The 19369-nt window shown below is 36.2% G+C and overlaps 1 protein-coding gene across 1 annotated transcript in view; it reads right to left on the bottom strand.

Moving 5' to 3' along the window:
* ASCC3 (activating signal cointegrator 1 complex subunit 3) overlaps nt 1-19369 on the bottom strand; it is a 399622-nt gene that overhangs the window by 358825 nt on the left and 21428 nt on the right. The window contains exon 4 of the mRNA XM_036767945.1: nt 8394-8968. Coding sequence (XP_036623840.1) covers nt 8394-8968 — 575 coding nt within the window. The remainder of the gene's footprint in view (nt 1-8393; nt 8969-19369) is intronic.

The following is a 19369-nucleotide window of genomic DNA, read 5'->3' as shown; positions in this document are numbered from 1 at the left end:
TTTTTTCTCACAAACAGCACTATCCCTATGCCTGTGCACTAGACATGGGATAAACTCAAAGTTGCCTCTGCCTTAAAGAATCCTTTACTTTCTTCAACGTAGCTCAAGCACCACCTTCTCCCTGAAGCCCTTCTTGAACACAGACCAAACAAATTGCTTCCTAACTGCTAGTGACTTCTACTCCTAAACTAACTTTTATTTATTTTGTATTTATTCTGCGTATGGTACATATGTACTTGTCTCCTTGGATGGAATTTAGATGCCATTGGGCCTATCATTTTTGTCCTTGTATCCTCAGTGCCTAACAGAGTATTTAGTTGAAGGCATTTAATAGATGCTGGTTGTTGGATTGTTTGATGTATTTCCACAACTCCTTTGCAACGGATCTATGTATAATGGGCTGGAATGCTTCTTCTTGTACCTTTTCTATCTCACTGGTACAATAAAGCAATTGGCTTTTCCATTTATTACCTGACATCCCTACTACATGACTAGCCTTTTCAATCATATAGATCCTCAAAATCACTTAGTAATATACTTTTAGTCCACAAGAAGTCGGCAATGGTAATGGGGGCCTAGTTATGTCGGTCATATGCTTTTCCACTGCTTTTTGGATTATCTATTATTTTTATTATTCCATGATTTGGATATTGTCTAATTTTTGCCATATGGAATCTTTAGATCATTAGTGTTAATGAGATAGCCTTTTATAGCAGCAAACAGCAGTCTGGAATTGCTAAAAGACCACTTGGATGTGATCCAGCCCAGTATCTATGTCTTGCTAAATTTTGCTAACCATCTGCTGAGTCTATACAAGATAATTATATTGACATATTAAGTGAACAAGTGCCCATATACCTGGGCAACACACATTATTCATTCATTTTGTTTTTCCAGTGTAGATGGCTGGGCCTATCTTTTTCCCAGCAATAGATTTCAATGAAGAAGTTTTCTAGCATCCTGTTCTATTTTGCCCAGGATGGAGTCAGGAAGAAGCCAAGTTCAAATCTGATCTCAGACTCTTACTATCTATGAAACCCTAGACAAGGCACTTAGCCCTTGTTGCCTTACTTTCCTCATTTGCAAAACGGGTATAAAAATAGCACCCATCTCCCAGGATTGTTGTGCGGATCAAATGAGATAGTCCTTATAAAGTGCTTAGCACAGTGTCATCAAGCACATAGTAAAAATTACATAAATGTTAGCTATTATTATTATTATTATCTACAAATAACAGAGAATCACATCATTAATAAGGAAACCTCTAAAAGCCAGAAGAAAACACAGAAAGCAGGACAGCTTTGAATGTTACATGTTTATTATATTTAAAAGGAAAAACAAACTGTACATAAGAGATTTGTAGTTCATGTAAAATTCTTTTTCTTTTCTACTTTGTACGTGGAAAGGCTCATTTTAGCATTTAGTTCAGAATTTTAAAAAATTAAGAAATCCTGCTTTTTTGTGGAAATCGAACAGGACATTTCTACAACACTAACAAACACCTTAGATGGGTAATTTTTTTTTCCATTTTTTACCTCACTTTATATCAAAGTTATTTCCATAGTGGTACTAGTGCCCACGGAGGCTTGTATAATTTTAAGGTTGTACTGATACATCTTGCTAAAGAAGAATCTTTGTGACTCTTTGTGTTCTAAAGAGTTAAAAAGCTTTTTAAATGTTTAAAAAGAAAGTGTAGCAAGATCATACGTTTTCTTTACCTTTCAAACAAGTTACATGACAATAACTGTGGTCTATGGTGGCAAACGATCTGAGCAAGCAGCCCTATTTTTGCATTCTGTTTTCATGATAACCAAAGTCACCTCACAAAACAGCAAAAGCATCTAGGAGAAAACAAATTCACAGAGGGCTTGGCTTGAAGCCAGTTAAAATAGATTTTCTTTTCAAGAACATTCAAGAAGAAATTGGAAAATGACAAACAAAAAATGCAGTCAATTCACTGTTTTTATACTGATCAGATTTCATAATTAACAACAGTGGCAACACCACAGTTGAATGCTTCTACCTTAGGACAATGAATGTAGCAACGGCACTTAGGATCACAGTATCATAAAACTAGAGGAAGAAAAAAAACCTCAGAAGACATCTGGTATAAGAGGAAACCAAGGTCCAGAAAGGTTAAATGTCTTGCCCAAAATGATTATATCAGAAGAGCAGTTAGACCTAACGAAATTACACACAGAGGGAAAAAAAAAAAAAACTACCCAGGAGGCAACACAATTTTAAAGGAACTTAAGGATGATTTTTTTTCAACATCTCTCAAAGGAAAAATTCCAAAAGAATAGAAAAAAAAATGGTGATTTTACCAAAAGTTGACAAAGAAAACATTAGTAGCTGCCAATCTGTATAACTGCTTTCTCATCTCTAAAGATCTCTATGCATTAAGGGTAACTTTCAAGCAAACATCTTTAATACAACTTTCTAAAATTTGAAACTAAAGTGGTGCTTGTCGATCAAAGAATAGCTTAATGAATTACAGTGTATGAATGTAATGGAATACTATTAAAATACAAGAACTTACAAAGAGGATCAATATCAAACCAGAACCAGAAAAACAGTTTGTAGAATAACAACATTTTAAAGACAACAAACCGAAAAATTTAATAACACTAATCAATGCAATAACCAACCATGACTCTAGAGGACTGACGTTCAACTATAGTACCAGTTTCCTGAACGAGAGGAAATGACTCAAGGTGCTAAAAGAGACACACTTTGGGGGCAAGGACGATGGAAAAATTTATTTTACTTGACTATGTATATTTGTTACAAGAATTTGGTTCTCTTATTTTCTTTTCAATGCCAGTTAATTGAAAAATGATTTTAAGATTTATAATCTTTTCAAAAATCTTTATATTCCAGTTTTTCAAAAGATGATAGGGTCATTTTTGTCATTCAAATAGCTAATAACAAAATATCTTTATTTAGAAAACAAAAGTAATATTTTTATACTGAGTCATATATTAACTGAGTTGGTTTGAGAAAAGAACTTGAAGGATCAAGAACCATCATCTGCATAAGTTGATGCCAACAGCAAATGTCAAACTACGAATGACCAAAAAAAAGTGTGCCATGGGCACAAAAGCAAATTGAATCCTATCAGCAAAATTCAAAATTCACTTGCCACAGAATCAGAGTTGGAAGGGATCTCAGAAGTGACCCAGTCCATAAAGCATACCTAAACGAGAATCTCCTCCCCACCAATATATCACACGAGTGAATATGCAGCCTTCTATGGAAGATCTCTAATACCATACATGGTAGCCCCAACTTCTTTTGTATACTACTAATTACTAGCAAGTTCTTCTTTACATCAAACCCAATTTGCCTTTTTGCAACTTCTATCTATTGCTCCTTGCTCTGCTCTATGGAGCTAAGCAGAATAAGTCTAATCATTCTTCTATGTGACAGACCTTCAAATTAAAAGACAGCTATCATGTTCCCTCTAACTCTTCTCTTCTACAGGCTAAACATTCTCATATCCCTCAACAAATTCTCATATGGAATAATCTTAAGTCACTCTACCACCCCAGTTTCATTCCTCCACACATACTACCTAGAGTTTATCAATATCCATCCTTCAAATGTGGTACCCAGAATTGAACACAATACTCCACATATGGACAGATAATGGCAAAATACAGTGAGACAATCACTTCCCTGGTCTTAGACATGATGTCCCTCTTTTAAAAATTCTCGAATTGACTAATGATTAGAGAAATGCAAATTAAAACAACTCTGAGGTGCGACCTCACTTACCAGATTGGCTAATATGACAGAAAAGGAAAATGTTGGATGTTGGTGGGGATATGGGAAAACAGGGACACTAATGCACTGTTGGAGTTATGAACTGATCTAACCACTCTGGAAAGCAATTTGGAACTCTGCCCAAAGGACTATAAAACTGTGTATACCTTTCGATCTAGCAATACCACTGCTAGGTCTATACCCAAAGATATCCAAAAAAAGGGAACAGTACCTATTTATACAAAAATATTTACAGCAGCAATTTCTGTGATGGCTAAGAATGAAAAATCAAAGAGATGCCCATCAACTGGGGAATGGCTAAACAAGCTGTGGTACATGATTGTAATGGAGTATTATTGTGCTATAAGGAATGACAAGCAGGATGATTTTGGAAAAACCTGAAAAGACTTACATGAACTGATGCATAGTGAAGCAAACAAAACCAGGGGAATGCTGTATACAGTGACAGCAATATTGTTTGATGAAGAACTGTGAATGATTTAGATATTCTCAGAAATACAATGATCCAAGGCAAGCCCAAAGGACTAATGATGAAGTATACTATCCTACTTCCAGAGAAGCAAATGATATAGTTTGAATACAGACTAAATTATGCTACTTTTCACTCTTTTTCTTTCATTTTTTTCTTTTATTCAAGGTCTTCTTGTACAAAATGACTAACATGGAAATGTTTTACATAATTGCACATGTATAACTTATATTTGATTGCTAACCCTCTCAGGGAGGGGATAAAGGGAAGGAAAGGGGGATAGAATTTGGAAATGAAAACTTTAAAAAACATACTAAAAATTTTGGAAAAAAAAAAAAGGACCCAGAAAAAGTATCTTAAGTCTCTTCTTCCATATGGCCCTAAAGACCTGATTTTTGACTGTGATACATCCAATGATAATCTATTTAAATAAAAGAAATAAAGATATCTGGAATTCTGAAAAAAAAAAAATTCCTCAGTTTGCATTACATTTTTTGGCTGCCACATTAAACTGCTACTACTCTATTGGGCTTTCCAGTTCACAAACTTTCACATTCCTTCTCAAATAACCTGTGGTTTGCCCATGCCTCTCCCATTTGTACTTAAGAAATTGATTTGTTTAAACTAATAAAACTTTATATTGATATCCAAAATTAAATGATCAAATTAGGTAATATATGTAAAGCACTTAAATGCTAGCTATTATTATCATTATTCAATTTCATCTCTTGTAATTTATTTCAGTGTTGGTTTGTTAGGATTTATTTTCAGAACCTGGCTATCATCCAGTATGCTAGCTGTCCCTTTTGGCTTCATATGGTCTGAAATTGTGATAAGCATCCCATCTATGCCTTTATCCAAAATTGAGAAAATACTGAATAGGAGAAAGCCAAAAAAAGATTCTTGGGGCCCAACACTGGATATTGACCTCCAAGCTAATAGCAAATGATTTATGGCTTCTCTCTGGGCCGTGCTATTCAACTAATCTAAAATTTACCTAATTATATTATCATCTACCTCATACAGATAATAAGACCAAAGATTTAGAGCTAGGAAAGACCTTAAAGACCATTTAGTCTAAGCCCCACAACTCCTATCTTTTCCACAAGAAAGCAGTAATCAAAGGCTTTCCTAAAATATAAGTTAAACCATATCTACAGTATTTCCCTGATGTGTCAGTCAAGTAAGCCTGTCCAAAAGAACAGAAAGGAAAGAAAAATAAAGTTAGTCTGAAATAACCTGTGCTTAATAAAGCCATAGTGGTTGCTTGTGATCAACACTTCTTTTCCTAAGTTTCCATTAACCATCTTTTTAATAATTTGTTATAGAATTTTTAAAGGAATAGAGGCTGGGCTCATTGGCCTCTAGTTAGCAGACTATTCTCTCCCCTTTGCTGGAAAACTAGAACATTTGTTTTTCTCCAATCCCATCCTTACCCATTCTACAAGATCTTCCAAAGATTATTGGTAATGACTAAATAATTCTACCTTGACAGTTTTTGCACTGCCCTTCATGTAATTTATCTGGGAATGATATCAGACTACTTCAAGAGCACTGGCAGCTTGTAGCTCCCCAGACTGAGTTGTCCCTGAGATCCTGGAATAACACAATACTCAAAACCCCAAGAAAGCAACAACAGGACCACCCCAGACCTTCCTTTAAGAAGTGGGTAGTGTCCAGTGTTATTATCAAGTACCAAACCCAAAAAGAGACTGGAAGAATGGGAAAGGGGAAAAAACAAAATAGTCCCACCATAAAAAGCTATTATGATTATAGGGAAGCTCAAAACACAAATTCAGAAGAAGAGAACGACTCCAAAATATCTATAAGTGAAGTCTCAAAGAAAAACACAGTTTGGGCACAAATTCAACAAAACTTATGGAAGAAATAAAGCAAGAATTTTAAGACTTTAAAAGTTGTTTTTTAATAAATGAAATCAGAATGCTAGAGAAAAAAAAACAAAATAAATGAAAGCTATGAAAAAAACTGGTAAGAGAATTAATAATTTGGTACAAGAGGTATAGAACCTCAGACAAGCAACAATCTCCCCTAAAAATTAGAATGGACCAAATAGAAGCTAGTGATTCTATAAGATAAGCACAAACATTAAAACAAAACCAAAAGATAGAAAAAATAGAAAAAAAAATGAGTTATCTCCCAGCAAAAACTGACCAAGAAAACAGATCAAAGAGAAAAAAAAATTAAGAATCATTAGACTACCTGAACACTTTGTCGAAGAAAAAGGTCTAGACATCTTATTCCAAAAAATCTTAAAAGAAAATTTCCCAGATTTCTTAGAATCAGAGGGCAAAGTGGAAATAGAAAAAATCAATTGGTCCCCACCTAAAAAGAAATTCCAAAAGAAAAACTCTCAGGAATATTATAGCTTGAATCCTGGGCTTCCAGGTTAAATAATATAACAATATATATAGTTTTACAGAACAAATCCTTTTATTAAAGGGATTTGGTCTGTGAAGTTTGGATTTAGTCAAAGGGCTACACTTGAGGACCTAGAGGGGCACATGTGGCCTCAAGGCCACAGGTCCCCCCCACCCCTTGGTTAGAGGGTACAACTGACACTTGAACCTCACATTTCCCTAAACACATATGCGCGCGCGCACACACACACACACACACACAGAAAGCTGGTTACATTTCACTCAACAAGAAAACAGGAGGGAAAGAGAAATGATGAAAGGGATGGTTTCAGAGAAGTGTGGGAAGACTTCTACGAACTGATACAGAATGAAGTGAACAGAAACAGAATAATTTATACAATGACAATATGGTAAAGACAAACAACTTTTAGAGATGTAGGAACTGTGATCAATGTCATGACCAACCATGATTCCAAAGGACTAATGATGAAACATGTCACCTACCTCCTGATAGAAATATGAAAGACTCAAAATGCAGAGTATTTTTTTGGACATAGTCAAAGCAGAAATTTGATTTGCTTGACTATACACATTTGTAACAAGAGTTTTGGTTTTCTTTTGTTGGTCTCTTTTACAGGTGGGTGGAAGTTGCGATGAGAAAGAAGGAGAGAAAGAAGGTAGATTTTTTCTAATTGAAAAAAATGAAATACAGTTAAAAAAAAAGAAGTAGGGTGAATGGTCCACTATTACACATCAAAATCACCTGCCAACAATACTACAGAACAGCAGTAGAGAATATTTTCTCTTCAATGAGCAAAAACACAAATCAAAATCTAACCTTACCATAAGATGTTTAAAAAAATTTTTAATCACTTTTAACTCAGAAAAGAACATTCCAAATTATTTATAAACTTCCACTTAATACTATCCTAGCAGGGAGACTTTCCTTGGAAGTCTCTCATTTCAGTCTCATGATAATGTTGTAGATTAGCTTATGGAAAACTAAGTTAAATACACATATCCTAGGCAGCTAGTGGAGCAATGGATAGTGTTAGATTTGAAGTGAGGAAGACCTGAGTTCAAATTCAGCCTCAAATACTTCCTGGCTAGGTGACCCTGGGCAAGTCACTTAACCTCTGAGTCTCCTCATCTGTAAAATGTGATTAATAATAGCACCTACCTCCCAGGGTTATTGTGAGGATAAAATGAGATAGTATTTATAAAATGATTTGCAAAGCTTAAAGTGCTATGTAAATGCTAGCTATTATTATTGTTGTTATTATTACATTATTAGCCATGTAAAATCATATTGGTCCATTAGCAACTAGCCTGAAATAAATTACTTAAACCATAAACATTCAGGATTAATCGTTATTATAACTTTTAGCATAATTAGTGACCTTTAAGGACATTCATAATTGATGACGGATAAATCATCCCAAACATCAGTAAGTGTATAAAATACAAATGAATACAAATTGTTAAAGTTCCCTAAATTTTTTTCGAAGATGTTTAAAACTCAATACAACAAAATGTAAATACCTGTGTAAAGAAGACTATGTGAGATCCTAAGGAGGATACAAAACTAAGATAAAATAATACAGTCTCTGTCTTCATGGAGCACATATAAAAGAGGTAAATATTATTTAATATAGCCAGTATGTAGATACTGAAGCAAAATACAAGCATTCATATTATATGAAACTTTTTCAAAATAGTGCATGTTAATAAAAAACTTCCAACAAAATAATCAACTATACCTCATTCTGAAGTTCATCACCACTTTTAACAGATGCAAGCATATCATACAAAGTACAGCAAAGATCTTCTATTCTTGGTGCTTCAGCAGTTCCCTTCAAAGTTTCATTGAAATATTTTTCAACTTCACACCATAAAAAAGAACCATTGTTTTTTTCCACAGGCTTGAAATCTGAGGTATAACTCTCCTGGAAATGTTCTAAATGATTATTCAGAAATTTCTTATAATCAAGGCTTATAACTTTCTGGGCATCAGCTTCACCATTTATTGGCAATTCTTCAAAGTGATCTAAATCATGCATGTCAAATGAAAACACTATATTTTTTCCAAATAACACTCTGTCGCCATTTTGTTCTTCTGTCATTTGTACAAGTGCTGTGAGATGGTCTTCATTGAAGTGGGATGCAATCCGACAAGTGGCATTACAAGCTGCAGTAGCAGATGATGATGGAAAGGGACCAAACATCTGGTTAAGAGCCTTTGTTTCATTATAACCAACACAATCCTTTAAGTGAAATGTCTTAAAAAGAAATGCAGCTCCACTTTCAATTGCTTCCTGTCCATTGTCTGTTCCAACTATTCAAATACAAAAGAAACAAGATTAGCTCAACCCATAGAAAAGGATAACATTTTTTACAAATATCTCGCAAATTAAAATCACATCAATAATGAACAGATTAATGTATAAGAGGGATAAATCTGTTCAACCCAAATGCCATTATCCAAATATTAGAGAAACAAGATATGGCATTATTTTCAATAGTTAATCTGTATTTAACATAAAAATTATCCGAAAACAATTCTATTTTCTTCTATAAGACAATTCTGGAATAATCAAAATAAAATATGAACCAACACACTGACTTAAGTTATAAAATTAATAGTTAAGCATATAAATGGTCATAGAATCATGTAATTTTAGAATTTGAGACCATTGGCAAATTCTAATTTAGACTGTCAACTTCTGGAGAAGATGAACCAACTGTGGGTATATATATGTCTTTGGGTTTGGGAAGGTAAGGGGATGAGAGGCAACAAGGGCAAATCAACATAAGGTTGAAACATTAGAATTCTTGTTTTTATGATAATGAAAACTTCAAAATTCCTAACCATTTTATTTGAAGCTGGCTGCTTAAACTGAAATCTTTTCCTCACAGGGTGGAGGGAGAACACATACACACATACATAGATACATCCATATGTATATTTTATACACATTACAAACATATATGCATATGTATAAATAACTGTAGAGACCTGATGGCTTCATAAATATTCTATCAACTCCTACATACATATTTGTCTGGTTTATTCATCATTCATCTTTTTAAAAGAATTGAAGTCTTTTACTCTAGATTAGTGCATCTGCAAAGAGTTCTACCTTCTTCTATCCTCCTAAGTATAAAATAGTGCTAAATCTGAACCAGCTCAGGACACTCATAGGCTATAGTAAGATGGGCTTCTTAGAATTATCACACACACTGTATAATCTCAAGAAATAGTAACTAACGCTGAGACCTAGGGAGCAGCGAGGAAGAGAGAATACATCTTTCTCTGTTTTGTGTGTGTTTAACACAAGCTGGCTAAAAACCATTAATAAATTGCATTTAGCTCAATTAAATATGGAATTCCTCTATTCCTTGAAATCTCAGAATGGAGTGGCAAACCACTCAATTTTTAAATAAGGAGATTAAGAAATTATGCCCTTACTATAATACATCAAAAAAAAAAAGTAGGAATAAATGTTTTGGTACATGTCAGTATTCTGACTGTGAAAGATAGGAAAAAAAATACATCTATAATATTTAACAGTTAATGGGGGAAAAAGCTTTTCATTTTAAGCTCTTTGTGACTTTGTATTCCATATTTTTAAAAGATACTTGTTTTGTTCTTGATCAATAGTCATTCTTTCCAGATTCAAAAGAAAGTTATGTGTAATAAAGATAATTCAAATAATACTCCAAGAATACAATGTACAACTTCATATTTTAACTAACCATATTGTCACATACACACAAAACGCACATGCATAAGCACTTGTACATACATACATGAAAAATAAGATAGTTAAATTCAACTATTGTGCTATTTTACTTTAATATGTTACTGTCAAGCCATACAACAATGAAAATATTAAGATGATTCAATAATTATCTTCCATACAAAATTCAATTCAATTTTAAAAATCTTTGCAAAGTTAACTCATTTGTTGAAATGCTCAATACAAAAATATTTCCTTATTTCTTATCATTTGAGGTCACCTAATTTACAATAACATACACACATGCATGTACGCATATGCATGACCTCTACTAAAAAGCACATACTAAAGAAATGGCTCAAAGAATGAGAGGAAAGCATCTTTATGGGGCAAAGAATTATCTCAGATCTAAATTATAAAAATTGTAGAATTTCAAAGTCAACTGAACCAAACCTCCTCACCTTACTGATGAAGAAACTAAAGCATGGAGAAGGTAAGTTGCCCAAGACCATGCAGGTTCCCAGTGGCAAGCCTGTTGACACTGAGAAAATACATGCCATTTCAACTGTACAACAGTGCCTATAAAATCACAAGTTTCTAACTGAGATAAAGATTAAAAATTACAAATGAACGTTTTCTTTCATTTACTGCTAGAGACACTGGTCAGTGACTGGCAAAAGAAATAACTCGTCTGCTCTGACTCTGTAAAGATCAATTTGCCTTCTCCACCCTGCCTAGGTGCCCCAAGTAGAGAAAACAGGAGCAAGACGGCATCCCTGGCCTTGCTCCTGCTCAACTTTACTCCTAGCCTATTTCCTCCTCATCTCAATCCTACTGTACCCAGTTAGTTTCGGTTCTGATTTATCCATACCATTTCCCACTTAATTTTCACTTCACAAACAGAATACCCAATTTGTATTCAAAATACTTCTCATCCTCAATTCTTCCCAGAATTACATTGTACCATCTTACCTTCCACTATTCACCTCTTAACCCCAATTGCTCTTTAATCAACCCTGCCTTTTACCCTAATTATGAAGATAAAAATGAAAAATTTAATTCCAGTCCCTGGGCTTCAGTGACTAGCCATTTATACAATGTTCACTGTGCTCTTTGATATTTATTGATTTTCAACTAATTATTGCTTATTATGAAAACTGACAAAGTTTTACTGAATTCAAAAGTCAAATACAAAGTTATACATAACATTCTGCTTGTGCATAATATTTCCTTTCCACTCACAATACAGCAAAAAACAAAGGTGAACATTCAAACAAAATATTAATTAGAATCTTTTTTCAACAAATAAATTCTACTTCAAGGAAGGGGAAAGGAAATAAGCATTTATATAGCACCTACTATGTTCCAGGCACTGTGCTAAGCACTTTTTCAAGAATCACATCTGATCCTTTTAATATCTCTATGAGTTAAGTGCTATTATTATCCTCATTTTACAATTAAAGAAACTCTAAGTGACTTGACCAGGGTCACATGGCTAGTAAAGTGTCTGGCTAGATTTGAACTCAAAACAGAAGAAACTGGTATGCAGTTCAAATATATAGTTTTAAAATATCCACAAATAGAAAACTTCTTGTGATTCAGAGTTCTAAGGGCAAAGTTAACTATCACTGAAAATGACAAGTGCTCATGCAAGCACATATTACACCCCTCCCTCTTTTTACTTCCTCTAATAGAATTATAGAGAATATAATAAAAAAGGTTTATTTGATTATTATTATCATATAAAAATATAATAAACAAAGCAGCAGAAAAAATATGAGACAAATTCTGGAAACTGCAAAGAGCAGCATAATGTCACATAACATTGAACTAACCAACACAGCAACAACCACAACCACCTAAATTTACAGTTTATAAAGCCCTACGGTTTACAAATATTTTTCCTTGCAACAACCCAGTATATCATTAAGGCAGAATTCATGACTTCAAAGATAACCATGAATATGCCTGAATGGTCCAGAATCGCAGGATATAAGGAATTCCCTAAGTAGAAGGCAGAGGAGTTAAAGCATTTATTGAAACTCAAAAGTAGGAGACCCACAGACCAGTGTCCCCAATTTGACATCCTGACAAGAACCTTCCAAAACCACTATGCCCATCTCACAATAGTGACCAGGAGGCCACAGAAAAACATTATGGCAGCAAGCCAAGCCATACTGGTGCTTCCCCCACAATGCCAGGGCCCTCCAGCAAGAAGACCACCCACTGGCCTCAAGCCCCTGCTCAGCACTCTCAGGTCTCCACGAGGGTCAGTCCTGTCTTTTTGTAGCGCCTGCAGCCGTCACTGCCGCTTCTGCCGCAATCTCCAAGATGTGTTCCAGCTAGCTGACTGCTTCCTCTCTCCTTCAGCTCTTCATTGCTCTCACCAACTGCTTCTTAGCTCTGCTCCAACCCTTCATCAAGCTCCTCCCACCACAGGCTTCCATTGGCTCCAGTCCTAGCCACTCCCCCCAGGACTCTGAGAGCCCCGCCCCCAAAACCCCCTCAAATAGGCAGGGAAGATCTTCCTATTCACTGATTGCCTTTGGTTTCGGCCCCAAGATCTTTCACATCCATTACACAGGTCGATGGGAAACTGGTGTCAACAATACCATAACAATAAAAATCTTGGGTTAAGGGGTGAAGGTCTTATTTTCCATAGCTTCTTCTTGCTGAAATTGGACATAGAGCTGTCCGGGCCCCATGAGTCCCATTCCAGAGGTCAGTTCTTTAGCAAGCTGGCAGGAATTCCAGGAATGCTAGGTGCTTAGGCAGTCATCTGAAAGTGTAGGGTACTTAAGCCTAAAGGAGACAGAACTAGCAACAAGGTTAACCAAAACAAAAAACAAAAGAGTAGGCAAGTATGGGCTATTATACTTCAAATAAAATCATCCCATTGTAGTTGAGACTCCAATTATACAAAAATTCAATCTCACAGCCTAACTTAAGTAGGAAATGTTTCTTTTCAAAGGGAACACAATAAGGAAACTAAGCCAGAAAGGTCCCATCCTGGATGGAACCTAGGATTGCCCTCCACGCCTTTTCCCCAGATACAAACTTTCATCTGTTAATAACACAAGATCACCTACCCTCTGAGTGGCTTGTGGCATTTATCAGTATCAGCCGTACTTCTGGAGTCCATGAATCTATTATTGTAGACCTATTCACGGTGAAATATATGGTTCAGGGGTAAGATTCGGTAATTATCTTCCCCTGAATAGACAACTATTACAGTGTTGTCCTTCCCATGGGCTATGACTTCTGCAACCTTTGTAATATCATCCGGCTTCTGTTTCACCCATACCTTAGCTCCCAATTTTATTCCATCAGTAGAACCAAAGCCTTCCTTTCCTCTCAGAGTTATTTTGGAAGGAGGGTCAGTTTTCACAAAGGGTATTTTGTCACAGGGGATAATAATCACTTGGACTATCCTATCATTTCTACAAAATAGTACAGGTTTTTTACCCAAATTCTGGAGTGTCACAACAATTTCTCTTTGATAATTACAATCTATCACTCTAGCCAATACATGTACTCCTTAAGCTGCTAATCCTGGTTTAGGTAATATCCATCTAAAATGATTCCTGGGGATTCTCATACATACCCCAGTAGAGGTTTTTCTTATCTCTTTCCTACTCAACTGAAAATTCTCTATACAATGTAAATCATATCCTACCGAACCAGGTGTTCCTGGGCACAGTGGTGGGACATCTTCCCTCACAGTCCAAAATTCAATGTTTTGGTTCTCATGTGTTTGCCAATTTCTGATCTCCAGATTTGGGGTCATCATTCTGGCTAGAGGTGTACTCCCTCCTAGTGGCCTATTATTCAAATTACATAAGGCAATAGACAAATTATCCTTCCAATGCCGATATGAATTATTAGAGCTTAATTTTCTTAGCTGTTCTTTCAACAATCCATTCATTGTTTCAATTAGCCCAGATGCTTGTGGGTAATATGGAATATGATATATCCACTCTATATTATTCAATACACAATATCTTTTCATTTCATTACCCTTGAAATGTGACCCATTGTCACTTTGAATATGCATCGGGGTTCCATAGTATAAACTTACAATATCTAGGGTTTTACAGGTGTTTTTCTGAGTTGCATCCTTATAAGGACAAGCCACTAGTACACCTGAATAGGTGTCAACACATGTACATATATATTTACATCCTTTATCTTAGGGTGGTGGTCCAATATAATCTATCTGCCAAATTTGGGCTGGAACTTTTCCCCTTGCTATTTCTCCAGTTACTATCCCACAAACAGTTCGTTCTTTTTCCAAGTGGCATATACAACACTCCTCTGTTATTTAACAATGTGTGAGATATACTAATACCTCGATCCTGTGCCCATCGATGGGTGGCCTGGACCCACAAATGGCCAGCGATCTGGTGGACCCATTTTGCTAAGGCTGGGTCATCAGTTGGAGGTGGAGTAGGGACAATAAGTTCAGTAGCAATCTCTGCTTGCCGATCCATATGTGCATTGTACTCACGTTCTGGTGTGGTCAAGGTCGCATGAACATCAACGTGAAAAACTGACAAACTCATAACCAGAGACGTATCCCATATATCTTCCCATAACTCTTTACCCCAAACTTGTTTGCCATGAATCTCCCAATTCTGATTCCTCCATATAGGCATCCATGTAGCTAACCCATTAGCTACCATCCATGAGTCAGTAAATATATGACACTGTCCTCCTTTCTCTGTTTTGATGGCTTGATGCACTGCCATCAGTTCAGCATACTGACTACTTCCACCTATCCCAGAACTGTCCAGCGTTCGCCTAGTACCGGGGTTATAGGCTACTACTTTCCAATGTCTCTTGTGTCCCAAATATTTTGCTGTCCCATCAGTAAACCAAGCAAGTTTCTTTTGCTCCTCAGTTAGTCCATCATATCCATTATTCCATTTCACCAAGGATTGTACCAACTGTTACTTAGGTTCAGGGGGTTTTTCACTCCCCTCAGTGTCAATGTTTGCTACAGATTCATGTAGCACAGAAACTCCACTTTTGCCTGCTCTCGACCTATTCTGAATATACCATTTCCATTTGATTATGTTCGCCTCTTGCGCATGTCCAATTCTGTGGGAAGCTGGGGTACTCATTACCCAAGTCATAATCGGAATTCTAGGCCTTAATACCATTTCATGACCCAGAGTTAGTTGCTTAGTTTCTACCAAGGCCCAATATGCAGCTAACAGCTGCTTCTCAAAAGGTATATATTGCATTCCAAAAAAGGTAGTTTCCTTGACCAAAATCCTAATGGTGCACTTGGCTTTGTTGCTTTTGCAACAAACTCCAATTCGCATAGTCATCTTGCACAGTCACTTGTAATTCCACTGGCCCATTTTGCATAGGCCATAAATCCAGGGCTAACTGTATAGCAGCCTTTGCTTTCTCAAAAGCTCTCCTTTGTTCAAGTCCCCAGTAAAATTCGTATTTCTTCCTGGTGACTTTATACAAGGGTTTTAGAATCTGTCCCAAGTGTGGGATGTGGTGACTCCAATAACCAAATAGCCCTATGAACTTTTGGGCCTCTTTCTTATTAGTAGGGGTAGGAAAATCCTGGATTTTTTGTCAAGCTTGTGGGAGAATTTCTTGCAGTTCTTTATTCCACTGTATCCCCCAAAATTTTACAGTTTGAGCTGGCCCTTGAACCTTTGTGGGGTTAATTTCCCAACTTTTGCTCTTCATATGGTTAATTAATAGTGTCAAACTCTTCTCCACTTCTTTTATATTTTCTCCCCGTATCATGATGTCATCTATGTAGTGGGTAAGCTGTACACCAGGTAACTTTAATTCATCTAAATGTTCAGCTACAATCCTGTGGCAAATAGCTGAGCTATGAAGATACCCTTGTGGCAGGAGTGTAAATGTATACTGTCGGCCTTGCCAAGTAAAAGCAAACTGGTCCTATTGCTTGGAGTCTATTGGGATTGTAAAGAAGGCACTGTCTAAATCAATAACTGCATACCAAATCCCTTCATGTTTCTGTATTCTCTCTATTAAAGTAACAGTGTCTGGAACAGCAGCATACAGGGGAGGAGTCACTTTGTTCAGCTGTCTATAATCTACTGTCCATCTGACTTTCAAACTGGCCAGACAGCGTTGTTCCATTGAGTAGTTGTAGGGACTAACACTCCCGCTTCAACACATACTTTTATAGTACTGGCAATTTCATCTTGCCTACCTGGCACACGATACTGCCTCAAAGTAATTACTTCAGAAGGTTCGGGCAAAGTGATTGGATCCATCTTTATTTTCCCCACTAAGACTGCATTAACACCTATTTTCCTCACAGCAAATTTACCCTTCAGGTAAATTCAAGGTCATACTGTTCAATACATCTACCCCAATGATGTATTCAAGAATCAGCACAATAACCACAGTATATTCTTTCTTGGGCAATATCATTCACTGATTGCCTTTACACCGAGTGATGCAGGTATGGTATTTTTATCCTCATCTTACAGATGAGAGAGCCAAGGTTCAGGAAAGGGAGTATGTTTTTTTCATCTAAGTGTATTCTAAAGCTTCATACTTTACACATAGTAGACTACTTAATAAATGTTTGTTGAATTGCTGAATTTGCCCACAATCCCAGTTAGTGAAAAGCAGAACCAGGGAGGCAATGCAGGCTTTTTGCTCTGAATCCAGTACTCTTACCACCACCTAGTATACTCAGCAGCAGCTGCCACCACAGTAATAGCATTTAGCTAATCAACTGGTAATAATCCAAATAGCTTACTTAAACTGCAAAAGTATTAATTTCCTTAAATATCAGTCTATTTACTGTTGCTAGGTAGACAAATATAATCAGTAGAACTAACTGCCCCTTCCCCAGGAAACCTTTTTGCTTAATATTTTCTTCATAGACTCAATTAATGATTTTGGGGGAAGAACCTATATGCCAAATAAGAGAAGAGTACAGAGTATATGATAGTAATCAGCATGTGATAAAGACAGAAAGATAAACTAAAAAGAAGTTGTAAAGGGTCTTGAATAACAACAAACTTTCAGTACCTTATAAACTATAAATTGTGAATGGTGGTTGTTGCTGTGTTGGTCAAAGCAATATTACATGGCACTATGGCTCTTCTTTGCTGTTTCCAGAAAAGAGAATTATAATCAAAGTGGACCTTGAGGAGGATCAATGTGGTAAGAAGTATCAGAGTAAAGAAAAATCTCGAAGAACCAGACAGGAGGCTACTGAGATAGACCAAGCATGAGATAATAAGGGCAATTTTAAGCATTTCAAGGTTATTATAGCTATATCTGGCAATTTTCCAATCTACAAAGCTTAAATGTTAACACACTGTAACTTCTGTGTGCAAGAAAGAATAAAAGATTGTAAAAAATATGCTGAAAAATATGGTCCAGATTTCTTAATTCCTAAATACAATGGCTTTTTCTCGATCTTCATTCTTCTTGACTTCTCTGTAGGATTTTATGCTATTGGCCACCCTTCTTCCTTAATAACACTCTCCCCATTCTGGGTTTTTGTGACACTATTCACTCTTTTGCTTCTCCTGTCTGATCTCTCTTCTCATTCTCCTACATTGGATCATCAACCATATCTCACCTCCAACTGTAGATGTATTCCAAAATTTTGTCCTGGATCCTCTGCTTTCTCTCTCTCTATACTCTCAGTGACTTCATCTGCTCCCAATAATTCAATTTTGATCTCTATGCAGAAGATTCCTAGATGTCTATACCCAGCCCTGATCTCTCTCCTGAGCTCCATTCATGAACTACTGCCTACTTCGCATTTCCACCTATATATCTGGTAAGTATCTCTAAACTGAACATTTCCAAAATAGAACTCATTTTTTCCCAAACTCTCCTTGCTTCTCCACTTCTGTCAAAAGTATCACCAACTTCCCAGTCATCCAGATTTATAACCTCAACATCATCTCCAACACTTCAATCCCACTCACCTCACATATCCAATCAGTTGCTTACTCTTGTCATTTTTTCCTTCACAACACCTTTCCTATTTGTACCCTTTTCTCCACTCACACTGCTACCATCCTAGTTCAGGCCCTCATTACCTTTGACTTGACTATTCTAAATGGTCTTCCAGGTCCTTCCCCACTCTAATCCATCTTCCGTTCAGCTGCCAAAGTGATTTTCCTAAATTGTAAGTCTATCTAATCAATAAAATCCAGTAGGTTCTGTATTACCTACAGCAAGCTGTCCAAAATGCGGTGGCATGCAGTGCAATTTATGCGGACCGCATACAAGGATAGAAATTTACATAAATGTTTCAGTAAAGGAAGCTGAGCTACCGCAGAGCTCTCCCTAAAATGGCAAATCAAACTATATTGTCTATTGTTTCAATAAAAACCTAAGGTTGGACAGCCCTGACCTATAGGATCAAATGCAAAATTCCCAATTTGGTATTTAATGTTCTTCATAACCTGATTTCTTCCTACCTTTCCACTCTTCGTTTATTTAATGTTAGTAGGACAAACCACTCCATCTCCCATCACCTTCACCTCTTATTTTCCCTGGACACTCCTTCAAGATATATCCTAAATCTTACCTTCTACAAAAAGACTTTTCTGGTCCCCACGACTGCTAGTACTTTCTTTTCTGATATTACTTTCCTCCTTCTCTGTACATACCCAGCATATACCAATTATTTACATGTGTCCCCCTCCAAGAGAATATAAGCCACCTAAGGACAGAAACTGTTTTTGTTTTACTTTGTATGTTCATCCTTTAACAATTTACCTAGTAGATTCTGCCTCATAAATTCTTTTTCCCTGACTGACCTCTAGTGATGAGCAGTTCTTATTCTGGGTGGAGTGGATACTTCTTGAGGAAATAAAAAAGTTCAAAGACAGACAGGAGAAGTAATATCAGAAGCAGAGGAGGAAGGTCCCACTACCATTATTTGTGGGAAGGGATCATTTTCCCAGGAATTCATGTTCAATCTTTTGAAAAAAAAAGGATGATTTAGGGAACTCAAACTG

This window comes from Trichosurus vulpecula, chromosome 7 (genome assembly GCF_011100635.1).
Source record: "Trichosurus vulpecula isolate mTriVul1 chromosome 7, mTriVul1.pri, whole genome shotgun sequence".
Classification (NCBI taxonomy): Eukaryota; Metazoa; Chordata; class Mammalia; order Diprotodontia; family Phalangeridae; genus Trichosurus; species Trichosurus vulpecula.
Note: the sequence above shows the minus strand (reverse complement) of the source record. Positions and strands in the feature narration are given on the sequence as shown.